Raw genomic sequence first — 19,285 nt, forward strand, 5'->3', positions numbered from 1 at the left:
CCAAAAATAAACTTCCTGGGTCAAGAGGATGCATAATGTTGGGTATTTCTATACTACATTTTGAAAAGTCAATGATAGAAACCCTGAGCATACTTGCTTCTGTGTTTAGCAATGAGTGTCATCATCAATAATTTTTATAAATTAAGTAACATAGTGATCTTTCAAACTGGCATTCAAAATTCTTTGTTGTAGGTGCCACAAGTTATCAAGAATGGAAATGAGGATCTATTCTAGAGCAGTCAGAGGCATTATCTCTCACAGGAGTAGAAACCTGATGTTAAAAGCTCCTCTGCATATCCCATGCTCCCAAGCATGTTCATTTCTAATAATGCCTGCTCAGTCCCCAGTTCGTTCTGGCTCACCGGCATCCCAGGGCTGGAGTCCCTGCACATCTGGCTCTCCATCCCCTTTGGTTCCATGTATCTGGTGGCTGTGGTGGGGAATATCACCATCTTGGCAGTGGTTAAGACAGAGCGCAGCCTGCACAAGCCCATGTATTTCTTCCTATGCATGTTGGCTGTCATTGACCTGGTCCTGTCAACTTCTACAATGCCCAAGCTGTTAGCCATCTTCTGGTTTGGTGCCTGCAGCATTGGTCTAGATGCCTGCCTGGCTCAGATGTTCTTTGTCCACTGCTTTGCTACTGTCGAGTCAGGCATCTTTCTTGCCATGGCTTTTGACCGCTACGTGGCCATCTGTGACCCACTACACCATACTTCAGTGCTTACCCATGCAGTGGTGGCACGTTTGGGGCTGGCTGCTCTCCTCCGAGGAGTATTCTACATTGGACCTCTTCCACTCCTAATTCGCCTGAGGCTGCCCCTTTATCGAACCCAAATCATTGCCCACTCGTACTGTGAGCACATGGCTGTGGTCACTTTGGCATGTGGTGACACAAGAGTGAACAATTTATATGGAATGGGAATTGGTTTCCTGGTGTTAATCCTAGACTCACTAGCGATAGCAGCATCTTATGTGATGATTTTCAGAGCTGTGTTGGGATTGTCCACCTCTGATGCCAGGTTGAAGACTTTGGGGACATGTGGTTCTCACATCTGTGCCATCCTTGTCTTCTATATCCCTATTGCTGTTTCATCTCTCACCCATCGCTTTGGCCATCAAGTGCCTCCCCATATCCATATTCTTTTGGCCAACTTTTATCTCCTCATCCCACCCATCCTCAACCCAGTTGTCTATGCTGTACGCACCAAGCAGATCCGAGAGAGACTTTTACACATTATTAAGTCAGGAACTCAACCCAGAGACACATAAATATTTAGTGACGATTGGAAGAGGCTCTTCTTTTTTATTTTATTTTTTAAAAAATTTATTCATTTTACATATCAACCACAGATCCCCCTCTCGTCTCTCCTCCTGCTCTCCCCACCCCCATCTAACCTCCTCCCCCAACGTACCCCTCATCCTCTCCTTCAAAAGGGTAAGTTCTCCCATGAGGGGACAAGACCAAGCTCCTCCCTCCTGCCTCAAGGTTGAGAAAGGTGTCCAAATATAGGTAATGGGATCCAGAAAGCCAGTTCATGCACCAGGGATAAATCCTGTTCACACTGCCAGGGTACCTTCAAACAGACACAGCTGCACAACTGTCTCATGTATGCAGAGGGTCTAGTCTAGTCCCATACAGGTTCCACAGCTGTTGGTCTAAAGTTCGTGAGTTTCTATGAGCGTGGTTCAGTTGTCTCTGTAGATTCCCCCATCATGACCCTGACACACACACACCCCTTGCTCAGATAATCCCTCTTCTCTCTCTTCCACTGGACTCCCAGAGCTCAGCCTGGTGCTTGGTTGTGGATCTCTGCATCTGCTTCCATCAGTTACTGGATGGAGGCTCTCTGATGACAGTTAGGGTGTTCACCAATCTGATTACCAGGGTAGGCCAGTTCAGGCACCCTCACCACTACTGCTAGTAGTTTAATCTGGGGTCATTCTTGTGGATTCCTGGGAATTTCCCTAGCAGCAGGTCTCTCTCTTACCCCGTAATGTCTCCCTCTATCAAGATATCAGAAGAGGCTCTTCTTAAGTAAGGAAGCCCATGATATTTCTGGGTGCTACCTAAACAGTGGGGATAAGAGCCTAAGAGCAGTCCTAAAGATTATGCTGTTGGAGCATGTAGCGTGAATCCAATATCTCGATGTGGAAAAGGAAGAGCAGACACTCCTGCACTGTAATTCTCTCTTTTTTTAACCTATTTGATTTTGTGCAATTGAGTGCAATAAGCATATAAACTATGAGAACTGAGATCATTGTATCCTTTACTTCTGTGGTGTCAGATTTCCTGTTTCTCTATGGCAGGGGTAATCAAGCATAACTTCTAAAAAGTAGAATCCTATCCTACAACCTTCTTAAAATTTAGTTTTGTTGAAAACTTCCAGACATTATACTGGTAAACTTCAAAGTCTTTTGAGTTGCCCCAACTAAAATGACATTTATCTATCAAAGATGGAGGCAACATAAATATGAGAAAGTTTAATTTAATGGGACTGAGAATGGGATTTTACTGTTCATGGGAGTTAACGTTTTTAAACCAATTCATTCCTCCATTTAAACAGACAAGATGGACATGGAATACCACATCTCCCAGAGCTGAATGGGGGAAAAGTAGGAGATAGCAAAGGACATTGTGAGATGCCACATCAGAAGCTCCAAGATAACATACTGAGGGACAATAACTTCACTGAGATAACAAAAGGATAAAGGAAAGGCACTAACAGTGGATTGACATGAAGGGGGATGGGTAATAGGAGGCTCAAAGGTGAAGAGATAGATAGATAGAGACCTTGTGGTGGATAAACCTTGAAAATGCTCCAGGTCTCTTTGGGGAACTCTTCTTGCTACCCCTTGCTATGACTTAACCTTTTTTCTATATTGCTAACTGATCACAAAAGTTCCATAAGGAAACTTTAGCTCAAAACACTTACATAAAATTTTGGTAATGCATTTTTAAAAGGCAATTACCCCTGATTCTAGTGCTTCAGAATCATGATTATGTCCATTTTTTCAAATTTTAAGAAATTTAACTTCAAGTTTATGAGTCATGATGAGTTTTTAAAAGGCCAAAATGGGTGCTATTAAGTTAAAAAGATATCACTTTAGTATTTTAGAAAAATATAACCTAAGAAAGCCAATGGTCAAGTCAAAACGAGGACACAAGCCTCATATCATTCAATAAAATAAAATAAGTAAGAAACTTGAAATAGCACAAGTCCCCAATGTTTAATGCAAATTCCTGACTACACCCAAGTTTCATTTCACCCATCTACGTCTAATACAAAGATTGTCTTGATAGCAATTGTTACTCTTTCTCCATTGTATTAGGTAAAAGGCCGTTGTTCTCCGATCCTATCACGGTCCCTGATTGCAGGGCCAAAGTTGAATCAAATTATTGTGAAAAGACAGGGAGTTTATGAATATAATTTTAGTTCTAAAATTAGTTTTATCTACTGGCTTTTACCTGAAGTTAGAGAAAAGACACTTTTGACTTATCAGAGCTAGAAAATCTGTTTTAAATATTAGTCTGGCCCAGGCAAAGGAGAATATAAAAGAATGTAACTTTCAAACCCAATGGTGGGATGGATGCTGAGGGAAATTACCAGGAAACTTTGACATAGTTAACTATTATAATGCCTAAGTTCCACTTAAATATTGTAATTATACATATGAAGAATCTGAACTTCTAAAATACAGCTTTATACTAAGAACTTTATGGCAGAATAGCTTTAGAAAATTGTAGCTGGAAGTTTTCCTGTGTCCTGCCTGGTACGCAGTTGCTCAGACCCAAGTAAACACACAGAGGCTTATATTAATTAAAACTGCTCAGCCATTAGCTCAGGATTACTACTGACTAGCTCTTACACTTAAACTCAGCCCATTTCTGTTCATCTATATGTCACCACATTTTCCATGGCTTTACTTGTGTGCCATTACATGCTGCTCCCTGGTCAGCAGACTGGTGTCTCCTCACTCAGCCTTCCTCTTCCCAAAATTCTCCTTGTCTGCTTATCCCACCTATACTTCCTGCCTAGCTACTGGCTAATCAGCATTTTATTAAACCAGTGTACAAAAGCATTATCCCACAGCATTTCCATTTTTTTGTTTAATTAAGAAGGAAGGTTTTAACTTTAACATAGCAAAATTACATATAACAAACAGTTATCAAAAATTACAGTTACAATATTTAGTCTGTTTGTATTTGGCAAAATTAAAGAAAATGTTTTATCTATCCTATATTTGTGAGTCTAAAGTTTTACATCTAATTTATCTTTTATCATAACCAAAGAAAATTATAACTAGCTAGTCTTCAACTACATCAAAGACTTCAGAAGGATACAGCATTACCTAAATAAACAGGAAAAGCATTGTAAGCAACTTCCAAAAATCTAGAATGACAGAGACAGCTGGATGCCTGGACAGTCACCTAAAGTTCTTCTGAATTGTTGGGGCATCCATTTTCAGCCCATAGGTATAGAGTCTCTCAATCACTTCTCTTGCTGTCCTGTAGAATGTCTGGTAGTTTCTTCTGCAAAGCAGGAACCTGAAGGGCCATTTTGCCTTGTTTTGGCAAATTTAGTGGCCACCTTCCTATGAGTCCTGCATGTCCAGTTTATACAACGTTTTATCAGCAGTACAGGCAAGAAAAGTTTCTTGCCCAAATAGCTATTTTTGCCAAGAAGAAGATAAACTCCATATGGAGTGTCTTCGATGCCCATCTTTCTCTCTGAAGTAAATTGGTCCTGCCAAGAGCAGATGTGGCTCGCTGTCCAGAAAGTCTAAGTTTTTCATACATTTTAAATGCCATATTCTGTAGGTCTTTGAAGTGTTTGAAGATTACCTATCTGAAATCTATCTATGTATACCTAGAAAACTAAACTAACATGACTATAAGTTTGATTATCATAGATAATTAACTATTAATCTATATCTCTTAATGATACATTACAACATTAAATGAGTTGTATACACATGATATCTTAAGAATAAAAATATACATACAGTATAACAAAATTAACTTCAAATTTGTATCAATAAACTAAAATCAATAGCAATGTAAAACACTTTTAAACAAGTTGTTGCTCTTTAAAAGTAGGTTCAACAATCCATTCTTTTATCCTATCATATCTGTATCCTGTATTTCCATATCAAAAAATCCACAGCTAGGCATTTCTCCCTAGATATTCTGTTGAGTCTCCCAAAGACCAAAACCAACTCCAGCATCATATGGAATTGAATGACTGAGGACAAAGACAAGAAAAGGATGGATTTATGCTCCTGCTCCATCCAGTGACTGCCTCCTAAGAGCACCCACCAGACTCAGTAGTGTCATCTTATTTTCATTAGGACATTTAGTCCTCCTGTCATCTGTGGTCATGGCTGTCCTGTGGTAAAGGGCTTATCTCAACAGAATAGAAGGGAATGACCACTAAATACTAAGTATGCATATATGACTAATAGGTGAATATCTTAATCAAACCTGTGGTTGCTTCCTCCTCATGCAGCTATGTTTCCCTTCCATAACCAACACTCTGGATGATAGTAAAAGACTACCATCCCTTTTTGAGCCTGGTTGGGAAATGATTGAGAGAGGAGACATTGATGTGGTATTTAAATAGGGTTGTGTGGCACAAATGTCTTAACAACTTGAGCTATAGAATCATAAAGGAAGGGCAGAGGTGGACCTCGAATAGTATGTCAGACTTTGAACATATAACCAAAGCCTGTTTCCTTTTCTCTTAAATGAAAATAGTGGTAATCATTATGGGTTTATTGTAAGGATGCAATAAGATAGTGTAGAATTCTTGTATGCTGCCTGGCACACAAATTATAAAAATCAACTTGTCTCCTAAATAGTCTGTGTTGTACATTGAAAGGCCCCTGAGACAGAATGAGCAGTAAGGCAAAAAAAGACTGGAATGGTTCCTGGGAAACCCATAAAGATTATACCAATTAGGGCTGGAGCAATGGCTCAGGCAATTAAGAACACTGGCTGTTCTTCCAGGGGACAGAATTCAATTCCCAGCACCCACATGGTAGCTCACTATAATTCCAGTCCCAAGAGATCCATGCCCTCTTCTTGTCTCCACAGGTTCTGCATGCACATGGCACACAGGCAAATATGCAGGCAAAACACCCAGAGACAGAAAGTAAAAATAAATACATTCTCTTCTATCACCTCTGGTTCCTACAATCTTTCTGCCTCCTTTTCCTCATAGATCCCTGAGTCTTGAAGTGAGGGGACTAATGAAAAACATCCCATCTAGGACTGAGTGCTTCAAAGTCTCTGTTCTTTGTCCCACTGTGGGAAAATCTCAAAAAAGAAAAAGTGAAGACTGTCTTAATCACAGCTCACTTATAGAAAGAGAGAGTTCTTAATGCTGATTTTTTTTTCTCTGCAGAAAGTCCTATCAACAAAACCAGCTTTTTTGTTTGTTTGTTTGTTTGTTTGTGTTTGTGTTTGTTTTGTTTTGTTTTCTGTTTGTTTTATTTTCCCTTTGGTTACCCAGCACACTCTCATGACTATTTGAGGTTTTTCATCTAAGATGATGCTTACCTAAGTAGTCTTAGGAGGACAAAAGGCTAATATCTCTCACCATTTTACTGTGTAACAAATACAAAGACCTGGTTGCACAAAAACTTAACTTCAGGTTCTCAGGAGCTCAGAGTTAAACTGCAATGAAAACAAGGTTACAGAAAATAGCCATCAACAACGAAATCTAACCAACTTTAATGCCCTTTTTCTAATGGTTTAGTTTTATTTTATGTGCATTTATGTTTTGCTTACATGTATGTCTGTGTAAGGATATAGGGTCCCCCGGAAATGGAATAACAGACAGCTGTGAGCTGCCATGTGTGATAGGAATTCCCACCACGGCCCCAGGTCGTGTATGCCCAACGGGACACTTAGTCATTTCTACCTAGTTATTTCCGGGTCATACATCCTGCATGACCCATGACCCTGTGGTTGCATGGTTGTGTAAAGCGTGCGACCCAACCACGTGATCTATGTGCATTTGTGGAATAGCCATGTGGGCCTGTGTGTGCTTGGCCTTTAAAAGCCGGTCCCCATGTACACCCCCACCCCCGCGCACGCGCACGCACGTGCACCCTTCACACACGTGTCCTTTCAGCAGGCCTGATCACACCTGTCCTTTTCTCCTCATCTTAATAGAACTCTTGTTAGTGGATTCTGTCCTGTTGTGACTTTTCCTCACAGGGTAAGAGCGCCACTAAAAACCAACAATGTGGGTACTGGGAATTGAACCCTGGTCCTCTGGAAGAGTAGCCAGTGCTCTTAACCACCGAGCTATCTTTCCAGCCCCATAACTTTAATACTCTTAAACAATTTCAATTTATAATTCAGTCCATCACAGATCTCAAAAGTTTAAGACTTCAGTAGGGGATGGAGTGGACTTTTAGAAATCACAAGAGAGGGATGCTTGCTGCTGCTTCCTGGTTCCTCCACTGGCTCCGAGCCTGATCCATCTTGTGCTATGATAAACAGCACTCCTGTATATTGTGACCCACAGAACCAGACTGAGGAGACTCTGGTATTCATCCCCTGAGATGAAGGTCAACAGTGTTCCCACAGGACCCTGGTGAGACTGTCTGTCATGCAAACTCCTCCATCCTGACTGCAGGACTCTGTACAAACCAGGCAGTGCCATAGTTCTTGCTCTTTCAGCCAACCACTTTGTCCTTGTCCCAGAAAAGAAGTGCTAATGTTGCAAAGCCCTGTGCCCCTGGGAACCTTGGGAGTTCAGCTTGGTGGAAAGAGGTCATGGTCCCAACACATAGATCTTCTACGAGCTACGGAAGGTCTGGGTGCTTAACCTAATGAAACCATGAAGAAACCCTGCCTTCTGCCTCAAGTCTTTCTGAAACTCTCTTCTGTGTTTCTTGATCAAGACTCTGGATTTTAAAAGCTAAGAATTCAGTGTTTTTGTTCTCTGGTCTAATTTGATAACTTCCCCCTTACCATTAATGATAAGTCAGGGATCTCAGCTTAACCACAGCATAAGAAGAAAAAAAAAGAACATAAGGGAAGGGAAAGGAGCAGAGGGGAAAGGGGAAACTCATGGTTTCCATAGTTTCCATATTACTTCTAAATAAGAAATAATGCTTTTTTTTTTGTTGGTTTTTTGTTTGTTTTGTTTTGTTTTTGTTTTGTTTTTTGAGACATGGTTTCTTTGTGTAGCTTTGTGCCTTTCCTGGAACTCACTCTGTAGACCAGGCTGGCCTTGAACTCACAGAGATCCTCCTGCCTCTGCCTCCCGAGTGCTGGGATTAAAGGCATGTGCCACCACCGCCCAGCAAGAAATAATTCTTGAGCATCAATCATGCTATGGTCCAGTGACACCATGTGAAAGCCATTATTTTATTTAAACTAAAGAGATCACCTTTGTTCAGAGTTCTTGTCTTCTTATCTTTTTTCCCCAACTCCCATAACCATGAAATACCAATCATGTGAGTGTTTAGCTCTTGTTCCCAAGAATACACTCTGATGTCTTGCTTTGTCAAGGGGAATTGCAGCTTGTTATACATTTTTGTCACATCTCATGGTTGTTCAATAAAAAGACACTCAAATAGGGACCAGAATTGATAGGATAGATATTTATAGTCAAAATGAAAAGACTTCTAGGGCTATAGAGAGAATTCTTATGTCGGTAATAATGGCAACAGCATCCTTGGTCAACAGTGTCTGGTTGCTCAGTTACATTTCAGACACAACAGAGATTGCCATGCTTATGTACATCTGAGGACCAGGACATGAATCAAATTGGGAGTAAAGATACATTCAAGTTACAAGGGTTATGAAAATATATATGCTATAATAAGATATCAGAATTGATATACTTTGAGCTGGAAAGATAGCTTAGCACTTAAGAGCATTTGTTGCTCTTGCAGAGAACCAGGGTTCAGTTCCCAATACCAACACCAGGAGCTTACAAACATTTATTTGTAAATTCCAAGAGATTCAAAAACCTTCTTTAGCCTCATTGGGCACCTGCATGTATGTAGTGCACATACAGACAAGCAGGTACACACACAACTATTTTTTTTTTAATTTAATGGCCTAATAGTTTGACAATGAAGATTCCAGTTTGGGTTCAGAATTTCACAGAAAAACATCTTTGACTGGATCATAGTATGGTCAAGTCCTTGTATTTTTCCACCAGGACAAAGAAGAGAAGGAATGAAATGGGCGGGGGAGGGATACGCAGGGAAGACTAGTAGCCACTAAACAAATACAAGAGGATGACTTATAAATGGGTGTACATTAATTCAAATATAATAATGACACTTCAGATAATTCATGTATGCTAGTTGTGAATCATCTGGAGCCTAAGCAACTTTCAGTAAATTCTGAAACAATACCTCAACACAAATCCTTGATGGTTCCAGGCAACTCTTTTACCTAGGACTGCCATAGTACATTGATTGGTAGTTTAGAAATGGCCAAATGATACAATATAGACTAATAAGCAAAGACAATAATCATCCTTCTACATTTTAGCAAGCAGACTAGAAATACCAAAATTCTTTCAATATAGTTTTGTGTAATGTTTTATCTAAGATATATCAACATCATTGTTTTTCTAATCTTCAAACATACAATTGATAACATATTCACCTGTACATTGGTTAAATTGGGGAAAGTAAAGCCTGGGTTTGGGATATTTTTGAAGATGCTCAGATATACTAAAACATGTACAAGTCTGGTGGTAATTCATACTTGTAATCCCAACAGTCAACAAACTAATAAAGAAGACTTATCATGACTAAGAATTCCAGGTCATCCTTGTCTGGCAAAAACAAAAATAAATAATAATAATAATAATAATAATAATAATATAAAAACAAAACCAGAAAGAAGAGATAATTTTAATCAACAGAGAATTCTATAATTTTTGTTGTTCAAAGAGCCATACCAAAGGAACTATGCAGATAATAGTTAAGTTTATTAAGACTTCCTTATGGCCAGGCATTGGTGGCATACACTTTTAATTTCAACTCTTGGGACACAGAGGCAGGCAGATCTCTGAGTTCTAGGCCAGCCTGGTCTACAAAGTGAGTTCCAGAACAGGCAGGGCAACACAGAGGAACCCTGTCTCAAAAAAAAAAAAAAAGAAAGAAAGAAAAAGAAAGAAGAAAGAAAGAAATCTCCTATGAATAAAGCTATTCAAGTGCAGAGACGGTCACATTTAAAGATGGGCTTAAGAGAAGTAGAGGCCGGAGGCCATCTTAAAGCATTACACAAGCAGTTTCAGTGGTGGATGGCATTGGCCTATGGGTTACCAAATTAGTGATTTAGTTCATCTGTCACCGCTCTTGAAGCACTGGAACCTGGAAGAGTGAAGCTGATAAATGAGGCAGACTCAAGTCTCGTGCAACTTTATTCTAAGCATCAGACAACTTAAGGGTTAAGAAGGGTTACGTGAATGAAGTTTCCAATCACAAGGGCAAGCCACATGTGGCAGTCAAGCTGCATGTGGTGGGCAAGCAGAACATGGCAAAAACATGCTTTTCCGTATAGGCATATACACAAATAACAATAGCCAGTTGTAATGAATGATCTGAAGTAAACTCTCTCCTATCTGCTATACCTGGGAGGGGAAAAAAACATAATCCAAGAACAATTCCATGTTTTTTAAGAAACTGAGGTCACAGGACCCTTGGTTTCTTGGAGTTTTCTCACAAGCACTCAGAAATCTCCTCCAGTGACTCCATTCTTGTTCCTACATTCATTAATACTCTGGGTGAAATAATTGATAAAATCTCCTATGTATGAGCCAGTCTTAGCCAGTATGCCTTCGGTCTTTCATGTAGATAGCAATATCCACTCTGGAAGTTTCATTGTCTTTCTTAATCATGTAAAGCCCCTATGAAAATGGCCTGGTCCGGCTCCTGCTATAGGTGCACATCTAATGAAATATGACTGATGGATCAGTAAATAACGGGATGTCAAGGAGTTCTAAGACTGGTGAATTGCCAACTGGGATCCTGCAGTTACCCTAAGCGTTTCTCCCTCTATCCAATACACCATCTATTCAGTACTGGACTTGTGGGTAAGAAAATAACTACCCATCTACACATCCTTTCTACGGAATAGGCTGAGCACATGATCACGAATCTGCTTGGTCTTGACACCATAGATAATGGGATTAATCATAGGTGGAAAAAGAAGATAGAAAATTGCAAGAAGTATGTGGACATGAGGGGCAGCCCTACGAGCTACACGATGCATGACTGAGGAGATGACTACAGGTGTGTAGGTAGACAGAATAGCACCTATATGAGACACACATGTCCCAAAGGCCTTGTAGCGGGCCTCCTGAGAAGCAAGCTGGAGAACAGCACGAAGGATGAAGACATAAGACAAGATAACAAAGAGCAGGTCCAGCACCACAATAAACATGGCCACAGCAATGCCATAGATGTTGTTGAATCGTGTGTCCCCACATGCCAGTCTTACCACAGCCATGTGTTCACAGTAGCAGTGAGCAATCATTGTCCCTCGACAGTAGTGGAAGCGTCTGAGCAGAAAGGGGAGTGGAGTCATTAATGTCACAGCCCGAGTGACAGCGGCCAGGCCAATCTTGATGATGAGGGGTTTGGTCAGAATTGTGGTGTAGTGCAGGGGTTTGCAGATGGCCACATAACGGTCAAAGGCCATGGCCAGCAGCACTGCTGACTCCATGATGGAGAAAGAATGGAGAAAGAACATCTGGATAAGACAGGCATAGAAATTAATCTCTTGGTTTCTGAGCCAAAAAATAGCAAGCATTTTGGGCAGTGTAGTAGAAGAAAGGACCAGATCTATGGTTGCCAACATAGCCAGAAAGAGGTACATGGGCTCATGGAGGGCTGAGTCTGCCCAGATAATGAAGAGAAGGGTACAGTTGCCCAGGAGGGCCAAGGTATAGGCAAAGAAGAAAGGAATGGAGATCCAGATGTGCTGGTGCTCCAAACCAGGTATTCCTACCAACAGAAAGGCCTCTGGGTGGGTTTCAGTAGTATTGATGGCTGACATGACTCCTGGAAACTCTTCTTGTTGGTATTCAAATGGTCCTTCACCTTTTGTGTGTATTTTCTATGAAATACATGATAATAGAATTCTGCTACCCCAGCTGAATGGATTAGGTCCCATTTCCATTGTTAGACCTTAACCAAAGTAAGTCGATGGCTCTCGTGGAAATACGATAATATAGCCCATGTTTCATGCCTCAAGGAACTTTGATTCTGAATAAGAGAATATTAAATATCCACAGAACTGATGTCACATGACAACCTTCATAAAGTGATAGAGAGATGGTAGTGTTTGCTGTGTTCTTGATATCAGGAATACCTTTGGGTGGGGAAATAAAATATGGTGAAATCAGTTTATTTCTTAAGGTTTGTTCTTTATTTTTTAATTATATGTATGCAAGTATGTCTGTGAATGAGTATGTGAACATGAGTGCAGGTGCCTGTAAAGGCCAGAAGAGGCTATCAGATCCTCTAGAGCTGCAGTTTCAGAAGGTTATGAGCTTCCTGGTATGGGTGCTGGGACCAAGTCTGCTGTAAGAGCAGTGTATACTCTTAACTGCTGAGCTAGCTATCTCTCCAACCCCTTGGTTCATTGCTTTAACACATCCTGTTATATATTCTTATCAAGCTAAACTTTCAAATGCAAAAGTCAATTTCCTGTCCCAAAATCTCCAACTTAGGCACAAACAAAGAAGGCAAATAAGCTGTAACTTCTAATGTCCCAAAGAGTCACACACATGCATTTTCTGAAAGATTACTTTGCTATAGATCCCACTAGCCATATGTGGCTATTTGAATTAATAGTTGCTAAAATAAAAGCTCATTAGTCAAACAAAACACTCAGGTTTCTGACAGCCGTCTATAACCAGTGGCTGCCATGTTAGAACAGTCAGGTTAGACTGTACCCATTATCGCAGAAGATTCCGTTGATTCTAGAGATCTGCTCTAGAATACCCTCCACGTCCTTTCAACGTTTAACAAAAAACAAAAAACAAAAACAAAAAAATGTAAATTCAACTCTAACGTTAGTTTCTTGAAAAAGTACTTTTTTTCTTGTTTCTTAATGACAGTTATGGTAATGCCCTGTTCATCTGGCTGACAACAAACCATCTAAAAGTATCTAGATTCAGTCTCAGCTTTCTCAAATACCCTCTGAGTTTGAAATCTGGATTCTATTTTTATTGCATCCCTTCAATTTCTCTCATTAGGAGGACACATAGCTTCCATGATATGCCACTGGCCCCTTACCTGTTTCATTCCCTTCTAGATATCAGCAACTTTTGTCTGAACTGGCCATAAAAACTCACTCTATATTGGGCCCTGCTTTATTGCTGTTTCCTATCTCTCTGTCTTCTTATTTCAGTACATTGTTTCTATCCTACCTCAAAAGAACTGTATTTTTTTATGTCTCAAGCTTCGACTCCATATTCAGATAAGTCAGTGATTATATGCATAAACTGAATGAAATGTGTCTTATTACTTAATGGATTAAGAAAAAGTCCATGACTAAAAAAGTCCACAACAAACTTGTTCTTTAGTAGAAAATTGTAAAAGGTTTTAAAACAATAAAAACATAATTGTTACCACAATCATACTATGTAATTTTATTTTTTTAAAGCCAGGCATAGTAGCACATACCTGTAATTTCAGTACTCAGGAAGCTGAGGCAGGAAGAACATAAGTTCAAAGCCAATCTGGTATATGTTGTCAGATCCTATCTGAAGCTAAATAAAAACATAGATAGATAGATAGATAGATAGATAGATAGATAGATAGATAGATAGATAGATAGATAGGAAGATATTGAATCCTAAAACAGATGGAGAAAGGAAATAAATGTTGTAGCGCTAGAGATTAAACCCAGGGCCTTGCACATAGTAAGCAAGTACTCCTGAACTACGTCCATTTCTAGACCCAGAGATTTTAAATGAAGAAATCATAGTCAGCTTCACTGAAAAAAGATTTTGAGCAAGGAGTCATAGCTGAGAAAACACAGTAGTTTGGCTTTCTTACAAGGCAAAGTGTAATATGCCATGCAGGCGGTTTATATTAACCACTGAACAAGAATGAAAAGAAAGAGTAAAATAAGGGGAATTAATGCAAAGATGCATTTCCAAACGAAGAATACTGTCACTATTGTATCATATACTATCTGAAGAACCACATAGAAGGAACCTCAGGATTGTTCCTTGTAGACTTAAAAGAGGAAATGTTGCTTTTGGAAACATTCTACACCAATGCCCTTCTGGAATTCTACAGCTTTACCTCTGATTTTCTGACCACATTCATTGGCTCTGCTCATTGCCCCAACACACTGTCAGGGATTTATCCAAAGAGTGTTGACTTCCTGTCTTCTAGGTTCACAGAGACACTGGAATAGTTGAACATTCTCTCTCAGGGCAAGATGCAGCTGAGTAACCCTGTGGCTTTTTCCATTAGTTTCCACAGCAATGGCTAAAACAGAAAACATGACATGAGAGGGTGTGAGACAGGCATGAGAGGTACAGGATAGATAGAATTATCCCTGATAGAAGAACATTCTAAAAGATGGCCAGAGAAAATGCCTTAAGGTTTATGTATGACTACTGTCCAAATATCGGATGGGTAGCCAACGTGGCCAAGATGAGATGAGAGAGCAGAAGAACTACTGGGGGCAGACGGGGGCTCCAAATCATACAAATCCAAGTCATCATAGAACCTTCTAGAACTTTGGGGAAAAAAACATTTTTCTCAGACTTTGGTTTAAACAGAAAAAAGACATAATTTGAATTCTTTATACATTTTTTTTGTCTGCATATATGTCTGTATGAGGGTGCTGGATCTTCTGGAACTGGAGTTACAGAGAGTTGTGAGCTGGGAATTGAGCCATTTGGGTGCTGGGAATTGAACCTAGAACCCAGGTCCTTTGAAAGAGCAGTCAGTGCTCTTAACCACTTAGCCATCTCTCCAGCCCCAAAATATTTGAATTCTTAAAACCTCTTAAAAGTTTACTCTGGTATCTATGATATGATTTAAAATTTTTTTTAAAAAAAATACCAGAAAGTGCCAGAGGTAAAAACATGGAGACACTTATTAAGGCTTCTTCAGTAGTCCAAAGAAGGGAAGAATTTGGCTCAGAATCAAGATGGTGGTGAGCACAGTGAGACGTAATCAGATTGGGGGCTTATTTTGAAAGTGCTGTGGAGTTGTTTTCAGCAGATTAAATACAGGTTTTGTCAGAAGTTGAAGTCTGACATGTCAAGACTTTTGGCATGAAAGACCAAAAGGAAGGCGTTACTCTGTTGAAATGAGAAAAGTTTTAGAGGAGGAGATCAAGATTTCAACTTTCAAAGTAGAGCATGTAAAATGTCTCATGAGAAGTCTAAGTGAATGTTGATCTGTTTGATATGATTTTGAATTTGAAGGGGAAATTTTGGTTGTTGATAGAAGCTTAGGGTCATTGGAAAGCAGTACCTTAAGGCATGAAAGCAGTTCATCTCAAAGATGGACCATGTATTCATAGAAAGAAGAAGAACTCAGGTGAGACTCTTAACATTTAGAACTGAGATGAAGGTCAACCAAGGAGACTGGGTGAGTAACTATTAAAGACAAAGTATCGGGAATCTGTGCTGCCTTGACAGCCTGTTCAGCATCATATACTAAGAAAGAGGAATTACCACAATGTGTTAACGTTATTAGCGAAGCAAATCATCTGAAAACCGCATTGCCCTTGTACTTACAGATTCGGGGACTGGACAACTGAATAAAGCGATGTTGGTGAACAGTACCATCTCATGATGGTTGCACACATTTGTAATGCAAATACTCCAGAAGCTGAGGCAGGAGAGATACGAGTTCGAGGCCAGCGTGTGTGACATAGTGAGACTGTCTGAAAAAAGAGTGGTGGAGATTTTACAACACATTTTAAATACAGAGGGAATTAAGAAAATATAGGAAATGTTGCTTCAAAGACACCCTGGAGCATTGCCCTCTTTGAAGGTATTCTACTCATTCACTAGGGGTTTCAGCATCATATCCTAAAACCTCAAATACTAATTTACATGTCTCATTTTTCCTCCAAGGAAATGTTTATGCAGAAATCTTAACTTCTTCTAAGTGGCTCTGAAATACAAAAGTTTGTATCCTGTATGACCAGTTGCTCCTCCTAGAATCAGTTCATCTGTTACTTTCCATTCCTTCCTACACTATTCAGTTCATCAGCAAGTACCATCAGAGCAGCCTTCATAGTTTAATAAAATACCTGTTCCAATCCTCACCCTTCTCTAAGAGCCCATAATCTCTGAATCGCTGCTCTGAGAGAATACAGACAGTGTACAAAGCTCTACTTTTGTGACTGAGCATCTACCCCTATCACAAACCTCAATATCCTGTGAACTAAGAGGACCAGAGTCAGGGACTGTGCCTCATCTACATCCACAACCCCAGCCTCTAAAATACATAATCCGTGTTGAACATTTCACTGAAGGAAGTACGACTACAGGCTGCTAAAAATCTGCTTTCTGGCTTCTTTTTCATGACTCCCTCTCCATCTGACCCAAGCTCGGGTTGGTTATTTCTGTTTTAAAATCTTACAGGCTAGAAATTCTAAGAAATATTCACCAGTCTTAGTCTCCTACAGCAGATTAAATTGTCATCAGAAAAACTTTTTCCTAAATGTTAGTTGTATTTGTATTTCATAACCAAGAGCAAAACTTAGCTTTGTAGTAAGTCTCCATGACAAATATATCTTCAGTGCCAAAAACAGTGCCTGATATGTAACAGACCCCTAGATGATTGTAGATTTATCTGAACTACATGCTGTACATTTACCATCCATAAATGTTTCTCCTAAATCTAAACATGATTAATTTTGTCTACATCTCCCTGAATTTCTGTATTTTTGAGCATTGCTGTCTATGTTGTGACCTATCCACCTATCCTTATACAAAGACAAAGATACCTAACTTCATCTTCCAAGCACGGCTAGCCAACGACCCCTGTGCCTTATTTCTTTGGAGGTTCAGCCCAAATCTGCTTCATCCAGAATGCTGGAGTCAGAATAGGACTGTGGATGGAACCAGTCAAGTCAAACGCAGACCTCAGTACTCCAAAGTCAGTGTTTTATCTACTGTCTGCCAAAGTGCTCACACTGGACTCGGAACTTATCTTCCTTGTCCTTGTCTCTTCTAAAAATGCTCACAAAGGGTATGTATATCTAGAAAATGCGAGTATAAAACTACTAATTGACACCATGCATTTTTAACAAAATAAAAGACCAATGGTGGGTTCCAAAGATTAAAACTCACTGGCAGTGAAGTACTTACCCAAAGTCTTTCAAGGAGGTAACTAGAACCCCCAAAGAAATGTGTTTCTTAGTAACCCCTGCCATCTTTCTAATTCAGACCTCATTCTCTTCTGTTGATAATGCAGAAGGTTGCTGATTAGGAAGATCCAGCTGGTGGGAACAGGGAGGTCAAGGAGAGGAGATGGCACGTGGCAGAACCCAAATTGACATGGTACGCTGAAACGTAGTGGTAATGGCCACAGAGAAGAGCTAAGAGTCTGCTGTGGTGAGACGTTTGCAGTGTAGAGATGAAACATTTGGGTGGGGGTTTCAGGACCTGCCCTCCTTGTTTTAAAGCCAAGAGAGAGATAATAAGGAGAGTAGGGGAAAGATTGGAGAGCTGATGATGCCTAGGACCAGGACTGGCTGTGGAAAGCAGCAGAAAGCGCCCCCATCCTTCCTTGGCCACCACAGCTGTGTCGGGTATTCCTATGTCTCTAGTTCTAGCTCTGTTCACAGCCTCGGGAAACACGCAGCTCTGAGCCCTTTTCATTAACTCCACGCAGCTGAAAGGCGGTCTACATCTCCAGTGGGAGGGACCTAACGAGGGAGCCACTGACCCTATCCTTGCAGTCTCTGTACTATTCCCCCAGAGAATGTAGAATCACAATTAGCCTTGAGAAGAGTCTTTGGGGATTCAGAGAATCTCGGGGCTCTTCTCTGGAGGTTGATAGGAAGGGCTATCCTTGGCTCAGGTCTCACACCACAGTGTTCTCCTGAAGCCCTTGCCGTGTCACCCATTTAGTTGACTGAGTCATGCCTGCCAGGGATCGTGCTTTGCTCTCCAGAAGCCACCTGTGCTCCAGTCTCTGCTCTGCTTCTCCTGGCTTTTACTATCTTCTTGCAGCAGCTACTGTGAAAGACAGCTTCAAATTCCAGACCACAACCAACTCCTGCCTGCATATAACTAGGAAGGTCAGGGATGCAGCCTAACCAAGGTCATCCATTAGCTGGTCCAATTTCCATCTATAATTGCTTCACAGGGAGATTCTTAGCTACGCAATGTCATCTGGCTGTGACCTTTGTCACACTGACCTTCATACATTAACTCGGATCCTCAGTCTGAGGTAGAGAAAATACTCTCAGCTTTTCCTGACTCACGGGGTAATTGAAGGATTTAACTACACAATGGAGAGGCTGTCGTGAATATAATTGCTTTTTAATGTTTATCAACCTCTATAAATGATAAAGGATGGTCTTTCTAGATGCTACCATCTGCTGATTTACAGAGCAAATCTTCCTCTGTAAGGAAGCTGATCGCTGTCAGGTTTCCCCTTCAACGCTGCCTGCTCTTTTTCTTTGTACTATGTTGGAAAATAAATTTCAGTCACTCCATCCACCCTCAAACTTCTTCTTTGTCCCCTAACTCCCTCCCAAATTCATGATGTCCTCTTTAATTATTATTGTTACATGTACATACACTTCATTGTGTCCATTTAGTATGTACATGTGCCCAGGGCTGACCACTGGGATTAAACAACCTACGTGGAAGCTCATCCCTGGACAAAACTGATTCCCCCTTTTCGGCAGCCATTGACCACCTGTAGCTCTTCATCTAGGGATGGGACCATGTGGAATTACCCATGTCCATATTGACATGTCAACTGGTGATGTCATTATGCTATTCTTGTTTTGGCAACCAAGTTGTTGAGATTTTATGGGTGCATTTATGTCTACGGGGCACATACTATAGCAGGCATTCTGACAAGATTTGAGAGCCTCTGTCTTTCAGAAGACACCATGCACTTTGGACACAGGATTTGGAGGGATCAAGCTGGAACTGACATAGTAACCCCCTCTTTGAGAACTGGCTCTCATAGTGCCTGAAGGCACTATAGAAGCTGGCAATGGAGAAAAGCAATCTGTAGTCCTAACAAACTGCAAAGCCTACAAACGACAACAATGACTGGACCAGCAAAATAT

The 19,285-nt window shown here is 40.5% G+C and overlaps 2 protein-coding genes across 2 annotated transcripts; one reads left to right on the top strand and one right to left on the bottom strand.

The window, feature by feature from the left end:
* The first annotated feature begins 300 nt into the window (after window positions 1-300).
* LOC114706656 (olfactory receptor 52M1-like) lies at window positions 301-1,272 on the top strand. Its single transcript, XM_028889147.1, has one exon. It carries the CDS (start codon window positions 301-303, stop codon window positions 1,270-1,272), a length of 972 nt encoding a protein of 323 aa, XP_028744980.1.
* Window positions 1,273-10,918: 9,646 nt separating this feature from the next.
* LOC114706708 (olfactory receptor 52K1) lies at window positions 10,919-12,043 on the bottom strand. Its single transcript, XM_028889198.2, has one exon. The coding sequence runs from the start codon at window positions 12,041-12,043 to the stop codon at window positions 11,099-11,101; it is 945 nt and encodes a 314-aa protein (XP_028745031.1). The 3' UTR covers window positions 10,919-11,098.
* Between the last annotated feature and the right edge of the window lie 7,242 nt (window positions 12,044-19,285).

Source organism: Peromyscus leucopus, chromosome 1, assembly GCF_004664715.2.
Source record: "Peromyscus leucopus breed LL Stock chromosome 1, UCI_PerLeu_2.1, whole genome shotgun sequence".
Classification (NCBI taxonomy): domain Eukaryota; kingdom Metazoa; phylum Chordata; class Mammalia; order Rodentia; family Cricetidae; genus Peromyscus; species Peromyscus leucopus.

Excerpts from the sequence above, each read along its gene's own strand:
- LOC114706656 (XM_028889147.1), top strand. The coding sequence starts at position 301 with ATGCTCCCAAGCATGTTCATTTCTAATAATGCCTGCTCAGTCCCCAGT.
- LOC114706708 (XM_028889198.2), bottom strand. The coding sequence starts at position 12,043 with ATGTCAGCCATCAATACTACTGAAACCCACCCAGAGGCCTTTCTGTTG.